This window comes from Kockiozyma suomiensis, assembly GCF_038497685.1.
Source record: "Kockiozyma suomiensis strain NRRL Y-17356 unplaced genomic scaffold V2V93scaffold_8, whole genome shotgun sequence".
Lineage (NCBI taxonomy): Eukaryota > Fungi > Ascomycota > Lipomycetes > Lipomycetales > Lipomycetaceae > Kockiozyma > Kockiozyma suomiensis.
The window spans coordinates 220,649-240,236 of record NW_027117671.1 but is presented as its reverse complement, the minus strand read 5'-3'; the positions used below and the strand labels follow the sequence as shown (position 1 = coordinate 240,236).

Below are 19,588 nucleotides of genomic sequence, written 5' to 3'. Positions count from 1 at the left end.
GAGTAACCAAAATACAAATAGATTTTCGAAAAGAGCGACCGACGTATCTCCATCTAAATATAACCGAGACTGGACTTACAATTGCCAAATGAGATCACTTTTCTCGGCAGTCTTTTCTTCTGTGAAGATATTGGCTTGTCGTCAGAGTCAAGTGATTTGTCGACGATTTGGTGGAGTGAGGAGGTATTCCAGTGAATCGTCAACTTCTGAGACGAGATTAGATTCCGCGGTAGCGGAGCGCTGTATGTATTCGTTATTTATATGTTGTTATATTTAATAAAGGGATTTAGCTTATTCTATATGAAATTGTTTAGTCAAGCTCAAGCGAGCTACGCATTCAGTTGCTCAGTTATACAAAGATCCAAATATCTCCTCCTTTATTTCATCATCATCCTCATCATCGTCAACTAGTAGTACGCCGCCAAAAGTTGTGCTTCATGGATGGATAGATGCTGCACCGAGAAAATTATCAAAGAAATTAACGTTTGCGATTTTGCGCGGTGTGCAATTTGATGAAGGACCGCAAACTATTCAGTTAGTTCAGTTTGGGAAAGAAGGCGATCAGACTGGTGCGCTTCTTTCAAAGATGAAGCAGGAGACACCGGTTTGCGTTGAGGGAACGGTAGCGAGACACGAAGGGACTAATGAATATGAAGTTAAAGTTATTTCGGTTACTCCATTAAACCATCCTCATGATCTTGCATCACAAGTTCGGGATGCGAAAGAATGGGATGCAAAAGATCGATATTTACAACTGCGAACACCACAATTGCAACATGCACTAGCTACAAGAAGTAAAATTGCAATGTCTATTCGTGATCAATTCATCAGGCAAGACAACTTCATAGAAGTCGAAACACCGTTACTTTTCAAATCAACTCCAGAAGGAGCACGCGAGTTCCTTGTACCTTCTCGCGCTAACGAGGGCAAATTTTACGCTCTGCCGCAGAGTCCGCAGCAATATAAGCAATTGCTCATAGCAGGCGGAGTGCATCGGTATTTTCAAATTGCAAAGTGCTTTAGAGATGAGGATTTGCGCTCCGATCGACAGCCAGAGTTTACGCAAGTCGATCTTGAAATGGGCTTTGCTGGCGCGGAGGACGTGATGGATGTGGTTGAAAGGTGTATTATTCGACTTTGGAGAGAAGTCAAAGATATTGACTTGACAGCTCCAATTCCTCGTCTGACTTATTTGGAGGCAATGTCGAAATATGGAATCGACAAGCCTGATCTCCGGGATGCCATGCAGGTATTGTATTCACCTTTACAGTTATTAGCCAGGAGATTAATCTTTCATTTTCATTAGATTATTGATTTGAGTAAATTTGCAATCGCCACGAATCATCAAGATTACAGCGTCTTTGAAATTCTAGTCTATCGTCCACCTGCTGCAGACTCACCGATACCAACAATAGCACCAGCTCCCGAAGCATATCCAACCCTGCGCACTCCCCTTATGTTCACCATCACCGACACAAACTCTGCAACTGAATGGCTCCAACAATGCGTACAAAAGTTCAATCTTGTATTCAAGTCTCAATCTGAACTTGGTGTTATTGCACAAGAGATAGCGTTCGAGAATGATATTCGACAAGGCGATATTATTTACGCGTGTACGCGACAGACGATGCCCTTCGAGAACCCGACACCATTAGGTCGACAACGTCTTCATGTTCTCTACGAGACAGGGATTCATCATTCAGACACATACTCTCCTGTCTGGATTGTTGATTTCCCACTATTCACACCCGTCGAGAAATCTGATGTCGTCAGTGGTCATATTGAGTTTGATTATGATAATTTGACGGCTACGCATCATCCGTTCACTATGCCAGCACTCTCATCCTTGCCTGAGATAACTGCGGCGATTGAGCACGACAGACAAGTAGACGCGCGAGTAGTTATAGGCCAGCACTACGATCTAGTGCTTAACGGCGTCGAAGTAGGCGGTGGATCAGCTCGTATACACGATTCTCTTCTACAAAGACTAATCCTGGCAAAGCTCCTTCGAATCCCAAATATCTCTACCGATCCACAAATCCCTGACCCGTTGAATCCCTTTGCGCATTTACTTACTGCACTCGAAATGGGATGTCCGCCCCATGCGGGTCTGGCGCTCGGATTTGATAGATTATGTGCGATTATCGTCGGCGCCGACTCGATTCGCGATGTTATTGCGTTTCCAAAGACACAAAGCGGAGCTGATCCGGTTGTAGGAAGTCCTAGTGAAGTTACTGATGCCGCATTGGCAGTATATCACTTAAACCGCCGGTCATCCAAGTGATCTTCTTTTCTCTTTTGTACTTTGTAAATATATTTAGATAGAACAATAGCTCTAACTTTTGTTAATATTAGAAATTGACTAGTATAAAATAACAGGTGTAAACCACGTCCAAGAGACTGACCAGCAGTACATAAGATTTTATAAACATCCCGCGAACATTCAAGATAAAACAAGCAGAAAAAAAAGGAAAAAATTTCTATCATCCAGACTCAGCACAGTTTTAATGTGAAGCAGGCAAAGCGCAATAAAAGGGATCAACCCAGTTAAAATAAACATGAACTTAAATAAATCCTTCTATAACGAAAAACAGAAATAGCAAGACTAGTCGAAGCAACTTGCTTGCAACTGAGGTTATGAAAACAGATCTCTGTTTGCGCTTATCTGCCTCCGCGCTGCACTCAGAACTCGCCAAACCGCATATTTTTGTCATAAATTACTTTCTCTTCATTCTAACTTCTGTCATCTCAAATAACATTTTCACCTAAAGGCGAGAAAACTTAAACGCACTCCAACACACGCAGAGTGTTGGTGTGACCGAGACCACCAGTCCATCCCTGGATGGCAATGACGGCCTCACCGCGCTGCAGGATTCCAAGGTCGACCGCCTGGTCCATTCCCCACTTGAGACGCTGCTCGACATCCTCCGACCACTTGGCAGCATCGGTCTGCTTCTGACCATGGTACACGAACGGATAGACACCACGATACAGATGAGAGTAGCGAGCGGCGACGGGGTTACGGGTGACCATGAGGATAGGGCAAGTAGGGCGGTATTTGGAACAAAGACGAGCAGTGGTACCAGAGGTCGAGAGCACAATGATGGCCTTCGCCTGCTGCTCAAATGAGGCAGACACAGCGGAGACGGCAATAGTCTCGGCGGTGTCGGTAGGACGGGGAGTCAACTGACGCAGCTCGTTGAAGAGAGGGGGGTAGCAAATAGCCATCTCGGCGAGAATGCAGGTTTCGTGCATCATTTGGACGGCCTCGACAGGGTAAGAACCCTTGGCCGTCTCACCAGAAAGCATGACGCAGTCAGCACCGTCAAGGACAGCGTTACCGACATCAGAGACCTCAGCACGAGTGGGACGAGGGTTGTAAGTCATTGAGTCAAGCATCTGGGTTGCGCAAATAACAGGCTTGCCAGCAAGGTTGCATTTGGCGATCATCATCTTCTGGGCGATGAAGACCTCAGAGGCAGGGATCTCGATACCAAGATCACCACGCGCGACCATGACACCGTCAGTCTCCTTAAGAATGTCGTCAAAGTTGTTGAGACCCTGCTGGTTCTCAATCTTAGCAATGATCTGGATCTCCTTTCCATCCTCTCCGAGGACTTCACGGATTGCGGTGATGTCAGATCCTTGACGGATGAAAGAGGCAAAGACCATGTGGACCTTGTTCTTGACACCGAAACGCAAGTCAGCCTTGTCCTTCTCAGACAGAGGAGGAAGGTCAACATCGGTGGAGGGAAGGTTGACACCCTTGTGCGAGGAAATCTTGCCGTTGTTGAGGCACGTTACCTTGAGCGTCTTCTCGTCTTCGATCGAGTCGACCTTGAAGGAAAGGACACCGTCATCAACAAAGATGATACGACCAGGCTCAATCACCTTGGTGATGTTTGCGTAGTCAAGGTACATGATAGTGTTGTCGCACTTGTTCTTGTAAGCGTCGTCAGTGGTAATGATCATCTTAGTGCCAGCAGCGATGGGGATATCAGCATCGCCGATAGTAGAGCCCGTACGGATCTCGGGGCCCTTAGTGTCAAGGGCAATGGCAAGAGGTCTACCAGGCTGAGCAGCCTCGGCAGCACGAGCATTATCAATAACGCTCTGGTGGTACTCATAGGAGCCATGGGAGAAGTTCATGCGCACAATGTTGAGACCAGCTAAACAAGTGGGGGGCGTTGTCAGTTGTGCGGCTCAGAAGTTTTTTATACGTCGACCAGACCGGCAGATGACCGAGTAGACCACGGTCAGAGGCCGAAGAGAGGAAGAAAAGGGAAGAAAAACATACCAGTACGAAGAGCGTTCATTTTCTCGACAGAGTTGGTCTTGGGACCTGTGGAGAGGGTTAGAATGAGGAAAAGAGAGGAAGGTGATGATAAAAGAAGAAGCATGGGAGGCACACACCAATAGTACCAATGATGCAGGTACGACGAGTGTTTCTGGCCGGGGTGGAGCTGGTGTCGAGGCGCGAGAGCCACTCAAGAGTGGAGGAAGCTTGCTCGTTGAAGATCATCGTGAATGAGATTTTAAAATGGAGAAGAGAGAGAGATGAGGTAGGAGGGGCAGAGCGCGGCGAAGGCGGCGAGGGTAGATTATTATAGGCAGTGCGGCGGTTACAAGCGGCCGCTCAGGCACGTAAAGCTACACAAAATGGCATATTTATGGTTTTAAATGCGTAAACACGCGATAATTGTGCAGCAAAATCAAGCCTGATAGCAAAGATTTTCTTCGACAGCGGACTGAGAGAAACAGAAGGGCACGCCAATCACTGGCTGTATTTTGTCAAGTGCTATTTGGAAATAGCTGCTTTCTTCTGTTTTATATTAGCAAACAATCGCTGGTTCTGACTCTTCCGGGCATATGATGGAGGACTTCCCAGTATTTGGTTGGGAGAGCCCGTGACAGGATTTACTCGTGCTATTTGTCAGTCGCTGTTGATACGTCGGTCTTGAGTCGCGTTGCTATTGGCCAGTCTCTGTCTGTTTTTCCGCCAGGTTATGAGACTTCTTTTTCGCAGTTGTTGTCTTGCTCAATTATAGAAATTGACAACATTTGCCATATCTTACTGGATCTTACTGCTCTTAGTGTGATGATAAGCTGCCATATTTCGCCGCAATCCTAGCCACCAAGGCGGACTCCCCTTGGAATCCCTTCTCCTCTTGGAATGAGCTGATCTATGATATCACCCCATCTATCAGTATTTGCTGTAGACTCTGATTCGAAAAGAAACTGTCCATTCAAGTGCTGCCATCTAACTCTCGCTAATCATCTACTATGCAATCAACTCTGGTGCCTGGGAGTTTCTGATGTTCATTTGATCTGATCAACCTTCGCCGGTCCGCAAATTAAAACCGTAATTTGGTGTTGATACCTGTCCAGACGGTCTTGAATTGTCACCATCATCATTACCCTGATAGGCAGACCATTGGCTCAACTTGAAGACAGCTAGCACTAGATCACTGGGGAGGATGGAGATAGAAACTAGGAAGAGGCAGCTATTCTTCGTCAATCTAACAACTGGTGGTAGAGTGACAGCTACTCTGCCACAACCACCTCATGTATGCTTTTTCCTGCACAACACAGAACTTTCCGATCTGATCTGAGAGTTTTTAGCAGTAATCACCCCCATGCATAGATAAGCATAGTCGACTCATCAAGCAATCTTGGGATCTAGCCTAGTATAGCTCCGCCGCCGCTACTCGTATGTCGCCTGGCAACAGCTAGCAACGATTGGAACGCAAATTACAAAATTTTGATTTAAGGCAATTATAAGTACAAGTTGCAATAGCATTCAAAGAGAGCAAAATACTCTAATAGTTAATATACAGTGAATTGGGTTGGTTGACTTGGCCATGAATTAGTCACGTGCGCATATACAAGAGCGCGTATTTATTTGTTTTGGGCCTGATTTCAAGGGCACAACTGGCTGCGGCGTATCGGTAGTTACTGGCGTATCGGAGCGAGTCGGAGATATGTCAATTTCCGAGAATTAGAATCTGCTATGCTCCCATGCAATCGATTTTTTTTTAGACAGTAGTACCCTCCGCAATCTTCTCTCATACTCGTATTTTCTAATCAATTGACCCTATGCCCGCTCTATTCGAACCTATCAAAGTAGGTGACTTGCAGCTGCAACACCGTATTACATTGGCCCCACTTACACGCTACCGTATTGAAGACAACCAAAGTCCAATTGAAAGCCTTGTACCAGAGCACTACGCCTCTCGCTGCATTCTTCCTGGAACTCTTCTGATTGCTGAAGCAACCGATGCGGCTGATTTTGCTGGTGGATACGAAAATGTTCCCGGTATCTTCACTGATGCTCAGATTGCCGGCTGGAAGAAAGTTACCGATGCAGTCCACGCAAAGGACAGCTACATCTTTCTCCAAATTTGGAGTCTTGGCCGTGTCAACCCAGGAACCAAGGTGCCTACTGTCGTAGGCGCTAGTCCCATCAAAGATGACAGCGTCCCTAGTGTTCCTAGAGAATTGACCATTGAAGAAATTGTTCAATACGAAGACGCGCATGCAATTGCAGCCAAGAATGCCATTGCCGCTGGATTTGACGGTGTCGAAATCCACGGAGCTCATGGATACTTTGTCGATCAGTTCCTTCAGGATGTGTCAAACAAGCGTACAGACATCTACGGTGGCTCGGCTGAGAACAGAGCTCGCTTTGCTCTCAATATCATTGACAAAGTCAGTGCCGCAATTGGTGAGAAGAAGACCGCTATCCGTCTTTCGCCTTTCAACCATTTCCAAGGAATGGGAATGGCCGACCCTTATCCTACCTTTTCGTACGTCATTTCTCAGCTCGAAGCAAAGCATCCTAACCTTGCCTACTTGCACGTCGTCGAGCCTCGTGTCTCAGGAAATGCCGACCGTGACGTTCAAGATGGCGAAACCACCGAAGATTACCGCAAACTCTGGTCGGGTGTCTGGATGGCTGCCGGCGGATTTACACCAGAAACTGCTCTCAAGTACGCTGAGGAGCATGAAAACTCGCTAGTTGCTTTTGGACGGTACTATATTTCCAACCCTGATCTTCCTGCAAAAATCAAAGAAGGCATACCTTTGACTCCTTATAACCGCGATAACTTTTACATAGTTAAGAGCCCTACCGGATATACTGACTATCCCTACGCTGAAGCTTTGAAGGGAAAGTACTATTAAATGTCTTTTTGAGGCGCATGCCAATAGACTATAGATTATGAATATAGCAGAGAGAACAGCTTTATAATGTATTATGATAATATAGTTGTGTCATTCAATAGAATCAGTCAAATTCATAGTCAAGCTAAATAAATCTCGATACGAGTTTTGAAGAGTGAAAGTCAAGCAAGTGACAGTCGGATGAGTGATCAACTTTTGTTGAATTGGCCGACCTTCCCAGTGTAGTTGATCCGACGCAAAATCAGGGGGTAGACAATTAACGCGGCATTATTGACTTCCCCAACGGTGACCTGAACTCATCCCAACTATCTTAAGACAACCGGCGTCTTCTCTCTTCTTCTTGCACCCACAAAATTTTACGGTTGTCTCTATCTCCTCTTTGTAATATAAATATGAATGTACTAGTTTATAGTGGCCCGGGAACGACCATAGAGTCCGTTGCGCAGTGTACTTCTGCGCTTCGCTCTCTGCTTTCTCCCAACTACGCTGTGATCAACATCGATGCGCCAGCTCTTCTGTCAGATCCATGGCAGAACTCGACTTCTTTAATTGCTTTTCCCGGAGGCGCAGATCTTCCTTACTGTCGAGCTCTTGATGGGGCTGGTACTTCCAAGATCTCAGCTTTTGTTCGGCAAGGCGGCGCATTCATTGGGTTCTGCGCTGGAGGATATTTTGGCTCTTCAAGAGTTGAATTCGAAGAGAGAAATCCTGCTTATGCAGTTGTTGGACCGCGTCAACTTAAATTTTACCCGGGCGTTGATCGTGGAACCGCATTTCCTGGATTCGTATACGACTCCGAATCTGGAGCACGAGCGGCAAAGATAAAAGTTGAAAAAGACGCCCTCCCAGGACTTGTGACGGATGAGAATAATCCTATATCTGAAGAAGGCGAGGACTACATTTTCTCTTCCTATTATAATGGAGGAGGAATTTTTGTTGATGCTGATTCGTTTGCTAGCAAGAACGTGACTGTTCTCGCTCGTTACTGTGAACCTGTTCAAGTTCAAGGTGGTGATGCCGCCGTGGTATACATAAAGTGCGGCGAAGGATCAGTTATTTTGACTGGCCCTCATCCCGAATTTTCTCCCAAGCGATTACGAAAGACAGATCCTACTATGCCTCCATTTTACGGAGATTTGGTTCAGCGATTGCTGGCTGATAATCATAAGCGGATCGAGTTTTTGAAGGCCATGCTGCTAAAGTTGGGGTTGAAGGTCAATACAGATGTCACGCAAGACTCGCCCTCTTTACCGACTACGTTGTATATGACTTCATGCTATAAGGAAAAAATCGATGATATATGGACTTCTCTCAAGAAAGACGAAGGGTTTTTGCAGCCAGTTGCTATGCACACTGAGTCGAAAGAGGCCAAACAGTATAAGCATGTAGGAGAAAACGATACTTTCATTTTCTCGAATGTCTCCGATTCGATATTTGATTTAAGTGCTGTGGCTGAAGCGTTGCCTACTGAAGAGTCAGAAGAAGAGGAATCGATACCAGCAGATTTGGATAAGGTGGTGAAGAACAGTGTCATGTACTTTCATGACGAGAAATATATCAGGACGTTTCCTACTCACCATGAGACGCCGTACTTTGACCATGCGTTGTATTATAAGGAACTGGTGCCTCCCGGATCAGCTCGGCAGACTTTTGGCTCAGTGATTCAGTACGCCGAGGTCGTCACTTCCACTTCTACGATGCTTGACCGTAACGTCAGTCTGTTACGCCGTCTTCCTACAGGATTCGTTAATACGGCCACAGTCCAAGTAGCTGGCCGAGGTCGAGGAGGAAACTTCTGGGTGTCACCAATTGGTCTTTTAGCGTTTTCAATCGTGATTAGACATCCCGTCTCGGCTCAATCAGTGGCACCACTGGTATTCATTCAGTACATTGCGTCACTAGCTATTGTCGAGGCAATCCGTGCTTACGGTCCTGGATGCGAAGAACTCGACGTGCGACTCAAATGGCCTAATGATATCTACGCTCGTAACCCAGCTTTCGACGAAGCGGTATCTCGCCATGAGCGTGATTTACCGCCCGAATACCTTAAACTTGCCGGAGTTCTCGTCAACAGTAATTACATTGACAATGAGTATTTACTAGTAGTTGGCTGTGGCATTAACACTGCAAACGAAGCACCGTCCACATCGCTTAATTCGCTTGTTGCGGCTTTGAACGAGAAGCGAAGGAAAGCTGCATCACCAGCAATTCGAGCTTTCAAAGTAGAAGTTTTATTTGCGAGAATTATGCGCTTTTTTGAGAAAATGTATACAACGTTTAAAACGAGCGGCTTCGGTCCTTTTGAGCAGCTTTATTATTCGCGCTGGTTACACAATAACGCCATTGTTCGACTGGATATGTACGGTGGTACTAGTGCTATTATTAGAGGTATAACTATGGACTATGGAATGCTGCGGGTGGAAGAGCTTGGGTTTGATAGGCGACCTACTGGTAAGAAATATTCTTTACAGCCGGATGGAAACTCTTTTGATATGATGAAGGGACTTTTGAAAAGAAAGGGGACATAAAGGTAAATGTAAGACTCGATAAAATGAAATAAAATAGACTATCATACTAAATTCCTTGTAACGAATAATGTACTAAAGATAAGGCGGGATCCGCACACTCACGTGGTAGCCACATGCTAACTCCGGACTTCAGCCACGAACAAGGAGTTACTTTCTTGACGACGATTCAGGAACCAAGGAGCGAAAATGACTGACGCGTTGTTGATCTTAAGAAGAGCTCGAGCGGTTCCCTCGCTGTCACTACATGTATTTATATGGCTAGCGACGCCAGTCTGATTTCAAATGGTCTTTAAACACTCTCGTTCCACATCTGTTCAGTTGTACAATATTGCTGACTTCCAGCTCTCTATATATTTATTCCTTACATGCATATCTTTTTATACTGCTAATAAATAAGAGCAATACATAATTGGTTAATTTTGTTATATTGTTCTGACTGCACGATACGAGCTTCGAGTCTGAATACATATCATTCAATCAATTTGTCTAATGATGCTGTCCAACATCCACCCACCAAATACGTACAATGCAGCCACTATTTACGATCCACCGAGCAACTTGAATGAGTTTCAAAGACCATGTATAGCCAATCCAGGAGCTTTGAGGACTGCTGTAGGTCCTATCTCCAGACCTCATCAAACGATCGGTTCTTTGGCGACGACTTCCACTGAACATGGTGTTTCGCGACAGATTGAGCAACGCGTTTCAAGCTCGACATTCAACTGGCATGATAATTCGCAAGAGAAAATGAAGATAGTTAGGCTTATGTCTTTTTCATGGTATTATTCAAATCAGCGGTTCCCGTTCGAGAATAGAGGTTTTGAAAATACTTCTCCGTATCCTCCTATCCGACCCGAACGTCACTATTCTCCAGTTCGAAATGGTGAACAAAACGGAATGCTGGCTGGTAGCGGAGCTGGATTCTATAATGAGATGAATGTTCCAAAACGTTATGTTCCAGAGGAGTTGGTCCCCGTGATGCCTCTTGTCATGAATTCTGATTCGTTGATCAATCAGCTGTACATCTGTGGTGAATTGCATAACAACAGCTGTACTCCTCCGTCTTTGACAGAGTCACTATCAGGTGAAGGAAGTCCTGACTCAAATACGTGTGCTACGTTTAATGCTGAGCCCGCATTATCTGAAGTCGAAAAGGAAACTTTCGCGCAACAGTTCTCCTTCATTGTTGAGAATAATCATGGCGTCAGTCATCGATTTTCGCAGTATCAAAGCCCTGGATGCTACGGAAATACCACTTGCAAATTTCACTACATGGCGCCTAAATCCACAGTTCCTAGTTTTCTTGGCAAAATGTCGCTCATTACGGATTATGATCCGCATGTGTTATTGGTGGTGATAGGCGAACCTGATTGGGAGTTACTTGTTACCAGCAGTGTTTATCAGCGCCGAAAAGTTATGCTTCTTTATGATGGAGAGATGTTCAACGTCAAATCTGTCTTATCTGCTCTTCACAATGCTTTAGGTTCTGTTTTTTTACCCAACGTGCGCGCTCATATCTTTGGTGAATATGGATCCGGGAAATCTCCGAATAGAACTGCCGCCCGCGACGCACTCAGTCCCAGTGTCGTTACTATAGTCCAGTTCACTAAGACTGCTGATTCTGGCGTGTATATGAATGATTTTCTCTCGGTGATGAATTTATACTCGTACGCCAATGATAGTTATGACTGTGTTGTATCTGACAATGATCGAATACTGTCCACTGACTTCAATACTACCGGATTTATATATCAACCAGCCGATCCCGGCCCAAATGCTATTGTGAGAGTACTGTCAAATGCTGTTGAAAATCCTGGATCTGTTTCTTTCTTCGTAGAGGTTGTCTGTGGCGTTCTTTCTCACAAGGTACAATTTGTGTTTCAGGCGCGAGAGTTCCAGAAACGACATATAGCCCGCCAGTTCTGGATTGATACGATTAGGAATATGGAAGGAGATATTGTCAGGAGCTTGAATGTTGGAGAACCTGGTCAGATTACTATTCGCGATACCCGATTTGAGTATACTGCTGAGCACTTAAATGCCATGCCCCAACTGTTCATGCTAGACTTGAACAGCGTGATTGCTGTTACCGGGGCGCGTACGTGCAAGAGGGAGATTGATCCGGATAGAATAATTATTCAAGTAAATCTACGCAATTACTTTCGCGAAGATTTCCGTGAATACTTCAGACTTATACCCATCAAAACTAATACCGAGGTAATTCTGATGGCAGATGCAAAAAGATGGCATGCTCAAGTTGCCTCGATTGAGGATCCTGACCACAACGGATTTGTTCTTGTTCATTTTTTACTGTTTAGAAATCCTTCTCCGGCACGCGCTGCTGATTTCGTTGGCGCGCCTGAACATTCTTACATGCCATGGGTCGGATCTCCAGTTTCAATCAGGAGCTATGAATCTAATTACAACTTATGGTTTAAAGGTGTCGTGTTTGAAACTATTACATAGCATTATTATCGCTTTAGGAAATTATTTTTTCTGCATGTTATTGTCATTCCTTTTGTTGCATTTGATTTGGAAGTTTTTGGGGATCTTTTTTGGCAATGCCTTGCAACTTGGGCAAGTTTTGTGAATTAAGTGAGTGTACTGGTTAGTGTATATTCTTTCAACTTTTCTTTCTATATCATTTCTCGAAATAGGCACCCCTATACAAAAGCTAGCGAGTAAAAGGTGTTTTATTGTCCCTTATCACCTCCTGTGAAAAGCAATAAGAATGCTGCAGCCAAGCGGATGACAGATAGTTCTAGCGATTCAACTTCAGTATTTGATGACGTTCGAGTACGCCCCAGCCAATAAATGTCTTCGGTTTAGGTATTTTTTGGCCCCTGATGGCTTCCTGTGGTGGCTGCTCCTATCTCAAACAAATAAGCTTCATACGACAAGACATATGAGGTTATGCAAATAAAGATATCAAATCAGAAAGTATCTGGATTTTAATTTACTTATATTTGAGAAAATAGCGGAAACAGTTCATATAGTGCAACAAAGACTGGATGAAAGTCATGGGCCGCCACTGCCCAAAATTTTTCTCGCGAGCTTATTAGCGCCACTGTATGCGTCACGTACCCCTGAGTTTACCTTTTTTTCAGGCGTGTATTCGTCCGCCTCGGTTTTCTTCCCCTGCTCTCCCCGTAAAATATATTTTTCAACCCGGTGTCCGATCTGATTTTTTTCATGATTAGTTTCAGTCACAGAACATGCCATCATTACCTGATATTCAAACAACTGATACAGCTGGCTATCGATTCAAGAAATACATATACTACCGCATCGAGCATTTCAGCCCTGGGTAGGCAGCCTTCTCATACTTCCGTTTCTAACTTCGCGTACTTACACTTGACACAGATGGTTTGGAATGATCATGGGCCTTGGGATATCAAGCGGAATTCTTGTTGACTATCCGTTTCCTGCAGAATGGCTAAGACGAGTCGGTATCGCATTCTGGGGAGTCGCCTCTATCCTCTTCGTCCTCTTTACAGTTATGACTCTACTGCGGCTCATCCTGTTTTTCTCGGCGTTCGAAAAGTCATTGATACATCCAACACAGTCTATGTTCTGGGGATGCATGCCTATGGGCCTCGGATCTATAATAGCAGATACTATTGGTATTTTTGGCGACAAGGCAGTATGGGCATGTTATATAATGTGGTGGGTGGATTTCGCGCTTTCGATCGCCTGCGCCTGGCTAGTCATCTTCTCTAGATTTATCCATCATGATCGGAAGCGGCCCGCCAATCTAGACGCTGTTATTCTTCTCCCCGTTGTATCTCTCGTAGTTTGCTCTACAACTGGATCTGTTCTTGTCGAGCATCTGCCGTCTGACTGGCGGCCTCATATGATTGTCCTTACGGCAGTCATCTGGGGCAATGGTGAGCTATTGGCATTTCTCTTCACTGCTGTATTTACATGGCGGTTGCTATGCAACGGCATGCCTGCGAGAGAAGCTATCATTAGCTGCTTTCTACCTGTTGGACCTTTAGGCCAAGGCGCCTACGGCTACTTGGTGAACGCCGTCAACCTCGAAGATTACTTGAATATTCGCGACCCCGCACTTGCGCGCGCGCCTGTGTTTAAATACATCGGATCGGCCGTGGCTATGCACATGGTAGGATTAGCCACATTTTGGATGGTAACTGCTATTGCTGCTTGTCTTTATTTCCGCCCTCGTGTGTTTGGTATCGCGTGGTGGGGTCTTTCTTTTCCGTTGGGTACATATTCGCTTGCTACGAGACAGTTGGGTGCTGTCCTCGATATAGAAGGGTTTAAAGTCCTCAGTGCCCTTGTGGGTGCAGCTGTTGTGCTAGTGTCGTTCGCTCTGACTCTTGCTTCAGTATATGCTGCAGTCATTAAAGATGATGCGTTCAAAGGTCTCGAAGCTGAAATAGAAATGTATCTTCCAAAATCTGATAAGCTCGACTATCTTAAGAGGTCAAACGTTTGAACATCGCGGATCTTGCAGTTTCTTCCATTTCTTTTTCGAGATCTCCGCATTTCGCATTTTCTTAGCTTATTAAGTGCGAGGATGTTTATTTTCTTAAAAGCTGTACATATAGCCACGTTCATCATGCAAATTTTTTTGGCTGGCCCCCCTCTCCATCCAAAGAAAAAAAAAGGAAATAATGTAGCGTTCTCCTCGCTAATGCAATAGTTAATAATATCCAAAAAAAGATGCTTCACTGACCCTTCATGAAGATGCTAGTCGCACTATAATAGAAACTAATCCCACTGTCGCTGCACCCAGTAACGCACTTGCACCTGACCATATTGCCAATTCGGATCTTGTTGATTCGTAGATAGCATCTTGAGATATGCGGGTCCCATCATTTGCAGAACCGAAAAAAATTCCACGCAATAGCGATAGAGCTTCTTTTGCAGAATGAATCGATAGCGATTTGTGGCTCGCAGACGATATAAAGGCTTTGTCTCCACTATCGGAAACTAGCCCCTCAGGCATATCTAAAACGTCTTCAACGCCATGATACTTCTTAGCTGATCCATTCTGATCCTTGATCGCATCCGGATTCAAGACGACCAGACTTCTTTCTCCCAGTAAATCATTCACCTTCTCCTCAAACGAGCCAACGAGTCTCTTTCGCTTCCACGGTTCTAGACCTAGCTGTACGACCATAAACAAAACAACATTAAAAGCCATTAATGCCCAAGTACCATAAGTCGATGCGCGTCGAATTTTATCAGACCAAATCTGTTCCTCATGATATCTCGTCAAAATCGATCGTCCAAGTTCAGCTTGCGCTTCATCAGCAGCATGTTCTGCGCGACTAAGTCTTTCTCCAGCTTGTAATTCCTCCTGCTCATTAACATGATCCGATCTGTATAAATTGGTGAATCGCTCTAGATCGTTAGGGGACCATTCCTGCTTACGTTGTAATAACTCGTTAACTTCGCGCTGAGATGCCGACCGGCGAGCAATTGCTGCTGAGTAGGCATCTTTTGCTTCTTTCACTTCATTCCTAGACCGTATCAATGCAGATTCTATTTCGAATTGTGTTAGCATTTAGTCACTGCTTCGGAAGAGAATACGCATGCATACCTTGTCTCTCAATTGCTCGTCTCAGGGCATCAATCTCACTGTATCCGGTAATATCATTAATTGTTCGACCGGCAGTAAAAATAGCAGTTTGCAATTCATCAAGCTTGGTAGAGAGCGTTCGAGCAAGTTTAGACCGACGCGCTTCAATTTTTGAAGGTAGATTCTTCAATCGATCGGATTCTAAAGATCTATAATTGCCCCTTTTTAATTCATCTTCATGTTCTTTATTCTTCTCGTCATCATTTATCTTCTTTTCAGGAGTAGGAAATAAAACGTCTTGCGCTCCTTGTATTATTTGCTCTGCCTCAGCTTTAAATTCCTTGGATGACTTTCCCGCATGTTTCGTAGTATTCTCGTTCCATCGATACGTCATACTTGAAAACTGGGCACATAATGGCCTGAAATCGTCAGACGTCCTCAGGATGCTATTCCGTTGTTGGATATTTATGCCACGCTTTCTGCAATTGGCTCCACTTACAGAGGACTGGCCTGAACTGCGCAGACTCCTGAATAGATGACGACTTCCAAATGATCCGGCAATCTTCCCCATCTCAACGATTCTACTGATACAATTGAAATAATATCGTTGTATTCAGCTGACTAAAATTTCCTCGAGTGATTGCAATTGCAATTTCTGCTTTCTTAGATTACTCCGGCATTTACACGCATTAATACATCAATGACGCTAGATCGTTCCCGACGCGTCGGGACAGTAATACACTAAACCCTTATAACGTTGTCAGTGCTGCCGCTCAGCTACTCTTTTTGAAGAGATGCTGCGGATAGTTGATTACATTACGCAGGCTATATCTTTCTCACATCTACCGATATTATGACAAAGCTCAGCTTGAATAGTCGGTACAATTCTGATGGATGCACCCAATGAACTCTATTAAGTCTAATGCCACAGACATCCTCTCTATTCATTATTTCAGGATAAAGCAAATCCCCGAAAGCTCTAATCTGGAAAACTGTAGAGCAATGATAATCATGAAGAAAAAAAATGAAATGCATAACCAAACGATATTTTCGAAACAAAGTACACCCATAAAAAAATCAAATAAAACACAAGGCCCACCAATAAAATGCTAAATGAAAATATGATGCTACACATCAAAACCGGTCTATCGAGTCGTCTATCAATCTACTAAATCACCTTGAATACATACCAACAATCAAAAAAACAAACTTCATAACAATTACAAAAAACTGGACTATTCAGATTTCTCATCATCTGTGCTAGATCCAGTAGCAGGATTTTCCATCTCGGTGGTGGAGTGTTCAGTGGCACCATTACTGCGGCTGCCGTTGTGCTTGTCTTGCGCATTATTTCGCCTGCTAAACGATTCCACAGAGTGATTTGACAAGGCAGTAGAATGCCTGGTGGCAGTTTGTCTCGTGAAGATACGAGTCAGAACAGGGTCAAGCTCGAGATTGTGACCTTCAGCTATCGGAAGTAGCGGACCGGGAGACTTACCCATATTCAAATTCTCATCGTCTTCTTCTGAAATTTTAGGAAACAGATAAATATACCAGTATGCTCCAGCCACGAAGAAGAATCCTCCAACAATATTCCCAAGTGTCGACAAAATAAGTGACTTCCATATAAATAATCCTACCGAAACTGGTGCTCCGTTAATCATTGCAATAGGCACCAAAAACATGTTTGCAACAGAGTTTTCAAAGCCAACAGCAACGAAAACAAAAATTGGAATCCAAATGGCAATTACTTTTGCAACGGCCGTGCGAGATAATAAAGCTGTAAATGTACCTATGCAAATAAGCCAGTTGGCCCCGATCGCACGGACAAAGACAGTCGCACCTGACGGATCAATGACTTTCTCTCGTGCAGATACGATAGTACCCTGTCTATACGGATCATCTGAAAGAATGTGGCCGTAATGTGCAATGAGTAGATAGAATAGAGAGCCAGCCAGATTTGCAAAAAAGGAAACCATCTAAATCACCGTTAGTCTACGCTTCAACGAACAAAACGGAAAAAAACTCACAAAGCAGTATAGGGCCCTCCACATCGGAATTTTCCGCTGAAGAAGTGCCACTGATAAAAATAAGACATTTCCCGTCGACAATTCGCCTCCCGTCAATGTAGACATTACTGCTCCGACAGGGAAGACAAGGCCGGCAAGCAAGTTGACAACCGCTGGGTTTTTCTCCAACATACCATTACAACCTCCTTTCACAAGCAATGTTACCATGCCACCAACAGATGTTAAAGCGCCGCCTATGAAATTCCGCGATATCATGAGGTCCAGCCGTTGGTACGCTTTCGCGATTCCTGTATTTAGCAGCATAGTGGCCGCCTCGTCTGGACCATAATGATTTGGTTGTAATGACATTATGGAGTGTTATTATTATATCGATAAGCTCCTATGAAGAAAATGCAGATGTGGTCGGCGAACGATAGGACAATTTGATATCCCGATAGAGGACTTCAAATCCCGGTTCTATCCGCTCAATTGAAGTACCAGATGCAATCCGCAATGTTGGAACTAAAAACCGAAATAAAGTCATTAACGACAATCAGAGAGACACAGTCGGTTATTCCGATACTATTGCTGCCAGGATGCCGCTCTGAGGGGGAGAAAGCGAAGTGTGCGCAATGTTGAACTGCGAACTTATCCCACCTGATGGAGACGTCCCTGTCAAGCCGCAGGATACTAGTAATTCAGCTGCGTTGCCGATTAACAGTGCTTCAACGAAAGCAGCAGGAAAATACCGAGCGGCAGCACTGATTTAAAACGGAGACGCAACTGCAGAGTAGAGAGCTGGAGCAGCCAAGAAGCGACGCCGGGGTTGCGGTCGAAAGTGGTGATGTAGCTGTGCGCTTGTCCGAGGACGAAAGAAGTTCGATAACGCGAAGGGTTAATTTGAAAGTATAATGCGTGTGGTCTTCATCAGGTCGTCTGAACAGTACTAGCGCCGGTGGCAGATTAGTATACAAACCCCTTACATTACAGGTTAATATACTGGGTACTGTTAGCAGTGACTGTCACAGCATTTTGTTCAAAATTTGCGTGAGAACATCTCCATAATAAGGCACAGAGAACATCCCGCTATATGCTAAATGGGTAGCGAACTTTAGAAAGTTTGCCACTTCTTTTGCCAAAAGAAGGTTCAACGGCACAGACAAGCAGTTCATATCTATCCCAAGCATAGCGTATTTCCGAGCCTTTGCAATTGAACGGCTCCTACCTAATTTTGGACTGACTTCGAGCTGGAGATACTTATTTTGCAAAATGATGGTTATTCTGACGAGTGGCGAGCGTTCATATATATCTGACTTCATCTGACTTTTCTGGATTTGTAAGTCGCTGTTCTGTTTGCCCATGCGCATCGACGCATAGGTACGGATTGATGTCAACAAAATATAAGGATGCATAACAGAGTGCGGCCTTCTAGACTGTGTTACCATACTTGTCAGCTTGTATTGATAAACATTGGTATCCAGATTAGGCTGGGAAGTCGTATAGTCGGTCACAGAATTATAGTGAGATGTTGGCCATAATGCTGTGAAATGTTGGCCACTCAAACAGCTAGCGACGTGATCATTAGAATCTAAATCAATACAACGCGAGATTTTTCAGAAGCTTCTTTAGATAAACAAATAGCCGTCCTTGGTCATACGTGAGAGTAAGTGAGCGTAACAAAGTGTTGTGCAGAACTTTGAAAGGCTGGCACGGCAATGTCAACAAACCGCATTGTGGTCTTTGCTGCCCACGCCTCAGAGTCATCTTATCAGCACCACACTGGTGTATAACGCTTGATAGAACAAGAGCACTTCAACAAGCTTAACTGCATATCAAGTCCCTTCGGAGCAGTGACAAGTTGTTTGGTATTAGATAACTCCATACAACGCACGCTTCTCAATTGGAATCGACGGCAAGCAGACGTTTGTCGCATTAGAGGAGGTAATTAGAAAATAATGAACAGCAAAAGGGGCTATGACGCGAAATGTGATACAAAGCTGCCACAGAAACAGGTTGTGATGAGCAGTCATCGTGTCACTTAGCATCTATGCTTGATTGATCTCCAAATGATAGTCAAGAGAAGAATTACATGAATTTCCTCAGTGCGAAGTCTGATCATGAATGAATGAATGAATGATCTGGTAAAGACAAGTAGCAGGGTATAAAATATGAGCTTGATAGAAGGCGGACTGCTAGGTGATATACCGCATACTGGGAGTAGTCACGTTGGAGAGTCCTCATCCGACAGTGAAGTGCTGAAACTCTTTCTCGGTCTTCAGAGGATATGTAGACGCAAAAGAATAGAAAGCTTTGGATAGGGG

At 44.5% G+C, this 19,588-nt stretch overlaps 8 protein-coding genes across 8 annotated transcripts; 5 read left to right on the top strand and 3 right to left on the bottom strand.

The window, feature by feature from the left end:
* The first annotated feature begins 20 nt into the window (after positions 1 to 20).
* V2V93DRAFT_370611 (tRNA synthetases class II-domain-containing protein) lies at positions 21 to 2,369 on the top strand. The gene is made up of 3 exons (XM_066910312.1): positions 21 to 242; positions 315 to 1,249; positions 1,307 to 2,369. Exons 1-3 carry the CDS (start codon positions 89 to 91, stop codon positions 2,282 to 2,284), a joined length of 2,067 nt encoding a protein of 688 aa, XP_066765256.1. The 5' UTR covers positions 21 to 88; the 3' UTR covers positions 2,285 to 2,369.
* On the bottom strand, positions 2,287 to 4,582 carry V2V93DRAFT_370607 (pyruvate kinase). The gene is made up of 3 exons (XM_066910311.1): positions 4,414 to 4,582; positions 4,298 to 4,342; positions 2,287 to 4,169 (listed from the first exon to the last, which is right to left on the bottom strand). The coding sequence occupies exons 1-3, from the start codon at positions 4,520 to 4,522 to the stop codon at positions 2,782 to 2,784; spliced, it is 1,542 nt and encodes a 513-aa protein (XP_066765255.1). The 5' UTR covers positions 4,523 to 4,582; the 3' UTR covers positions 2,287 to 2,781.
* A 1,514-nt stretch (positions 4,583 to 6,096) lies between these two features.
* V2V93DRAFT_391487 (uncharacterized protein) lies at positions 6,097 to 7,182 on the top strand (the record flags this gene model as incomplete). The annotated part of the gene is made up of 1 exon (XM_066912442.1): positions 6,097 to 7,182. One exon carries the CDS (start codon positions 6,097 to 6,099, stop codon positions 7,180 to 7,182), a length of 1,086 nt encoding a protein of 361 aa, XP_066765254.1.
* Positions 7,183 to 7,472: 290 nt separating this feature from the next.
* On the top strand, positions 7,473 to 9,761 carry V2V93DRAFT_370605 (biotin-protein ligase). The gene has a single exon (XM_066910310.1). The coding sequence runs from the start codon at positions 7,575 to 7,577 to the stop codon at positions 9,708 to 9,710; it is 2,136 nt and encodes a 711-aa protein (XP_066765253.1). The 5' UTR covers positions 7,473 to 7,574; the 3' UTR covers positions 9,711 to 9,761.
* Positions 9,762 to 9,848: 87 nt separating this feature from the next.
* On the top strand, positions 9,849 to 12,257 carry V2V93DRAFT_370603 (uncharacterized protein). The gene has a single exon (XM_066910309.1). The coding sequence runs from the start codon at positions 10,200 to 10,202 to the stop codon at positions 12,174 to 12,176; it is 1,977 nt and encodes a 658-aa protein (XP_066765252.1). The 5' UTR covers positions 9,849 to 10,199; the 3' UTR covers positions 12,177 to 12,257.
* A 349-nt stretch (positions 12,258 to 12,606) lies between these two features.
* On the top strand, positions 12,607 to 14,454 carry V2V93DRAFT_370602 (voltage-dependent anion channel). The gene is made up of 2 exons (XM_066910308.1): positions 12,607 to 13,017; positions 13,074 to 14,454. Exons 1-2 carry the CDS (start codon positions 12,926 to 12,928, stop codon positions 14,167 to 14,169), a joined length of 1,188 nt encoding a protein of 395 aa, XP_066765251.1. The 5' UTR covers positions 12,607 to 12,925; the 3' UTR covers positions 14,170 to 14,454.
* V2V93DRAFT_324753 (Mdm33 family-domain-containing protein) lies at positions 14,413 to 15,652 on the bottom strand (the record flags this gene model as incomplete). Its single annotated transcript, XM_066907480.1, has 2 exons — positions 14,413 to 15,221; positions 15,280 to 15,652. The coding sequence occupies 2 exons, from the start codon at positions 15,650 to 15,652 to the stop codon at positions 14,413 to 14,415; spliced, it is 1,182 nt and encodes a 393-aa protein (XP_066765250.1).
* Positions 15,653 to 16,493: 841 nt separating this feature from the next.
* Positions 16,494 to 17,636, bottom strand: V2V93DRAFT_324987 (Formate/nitrite transporter-domain-containing protein; the record flags this gene model as incomplete). Its single annotated transcript, XM_066907490.1, has 2 exons — positions 16,494 to 17,237; positions 17,289 to 17,636. 2 exons carry the CDS (start codon positions 17,634 to 17,636, stop codon positions 16,494 to 16,496), a joined length of 1,092 nt encoding a protein of 363 aa, XP_066765249.1.
* Between the last annotated feature and the right edge of the window lie 1,952 nt (positions 17,637 to 19,588).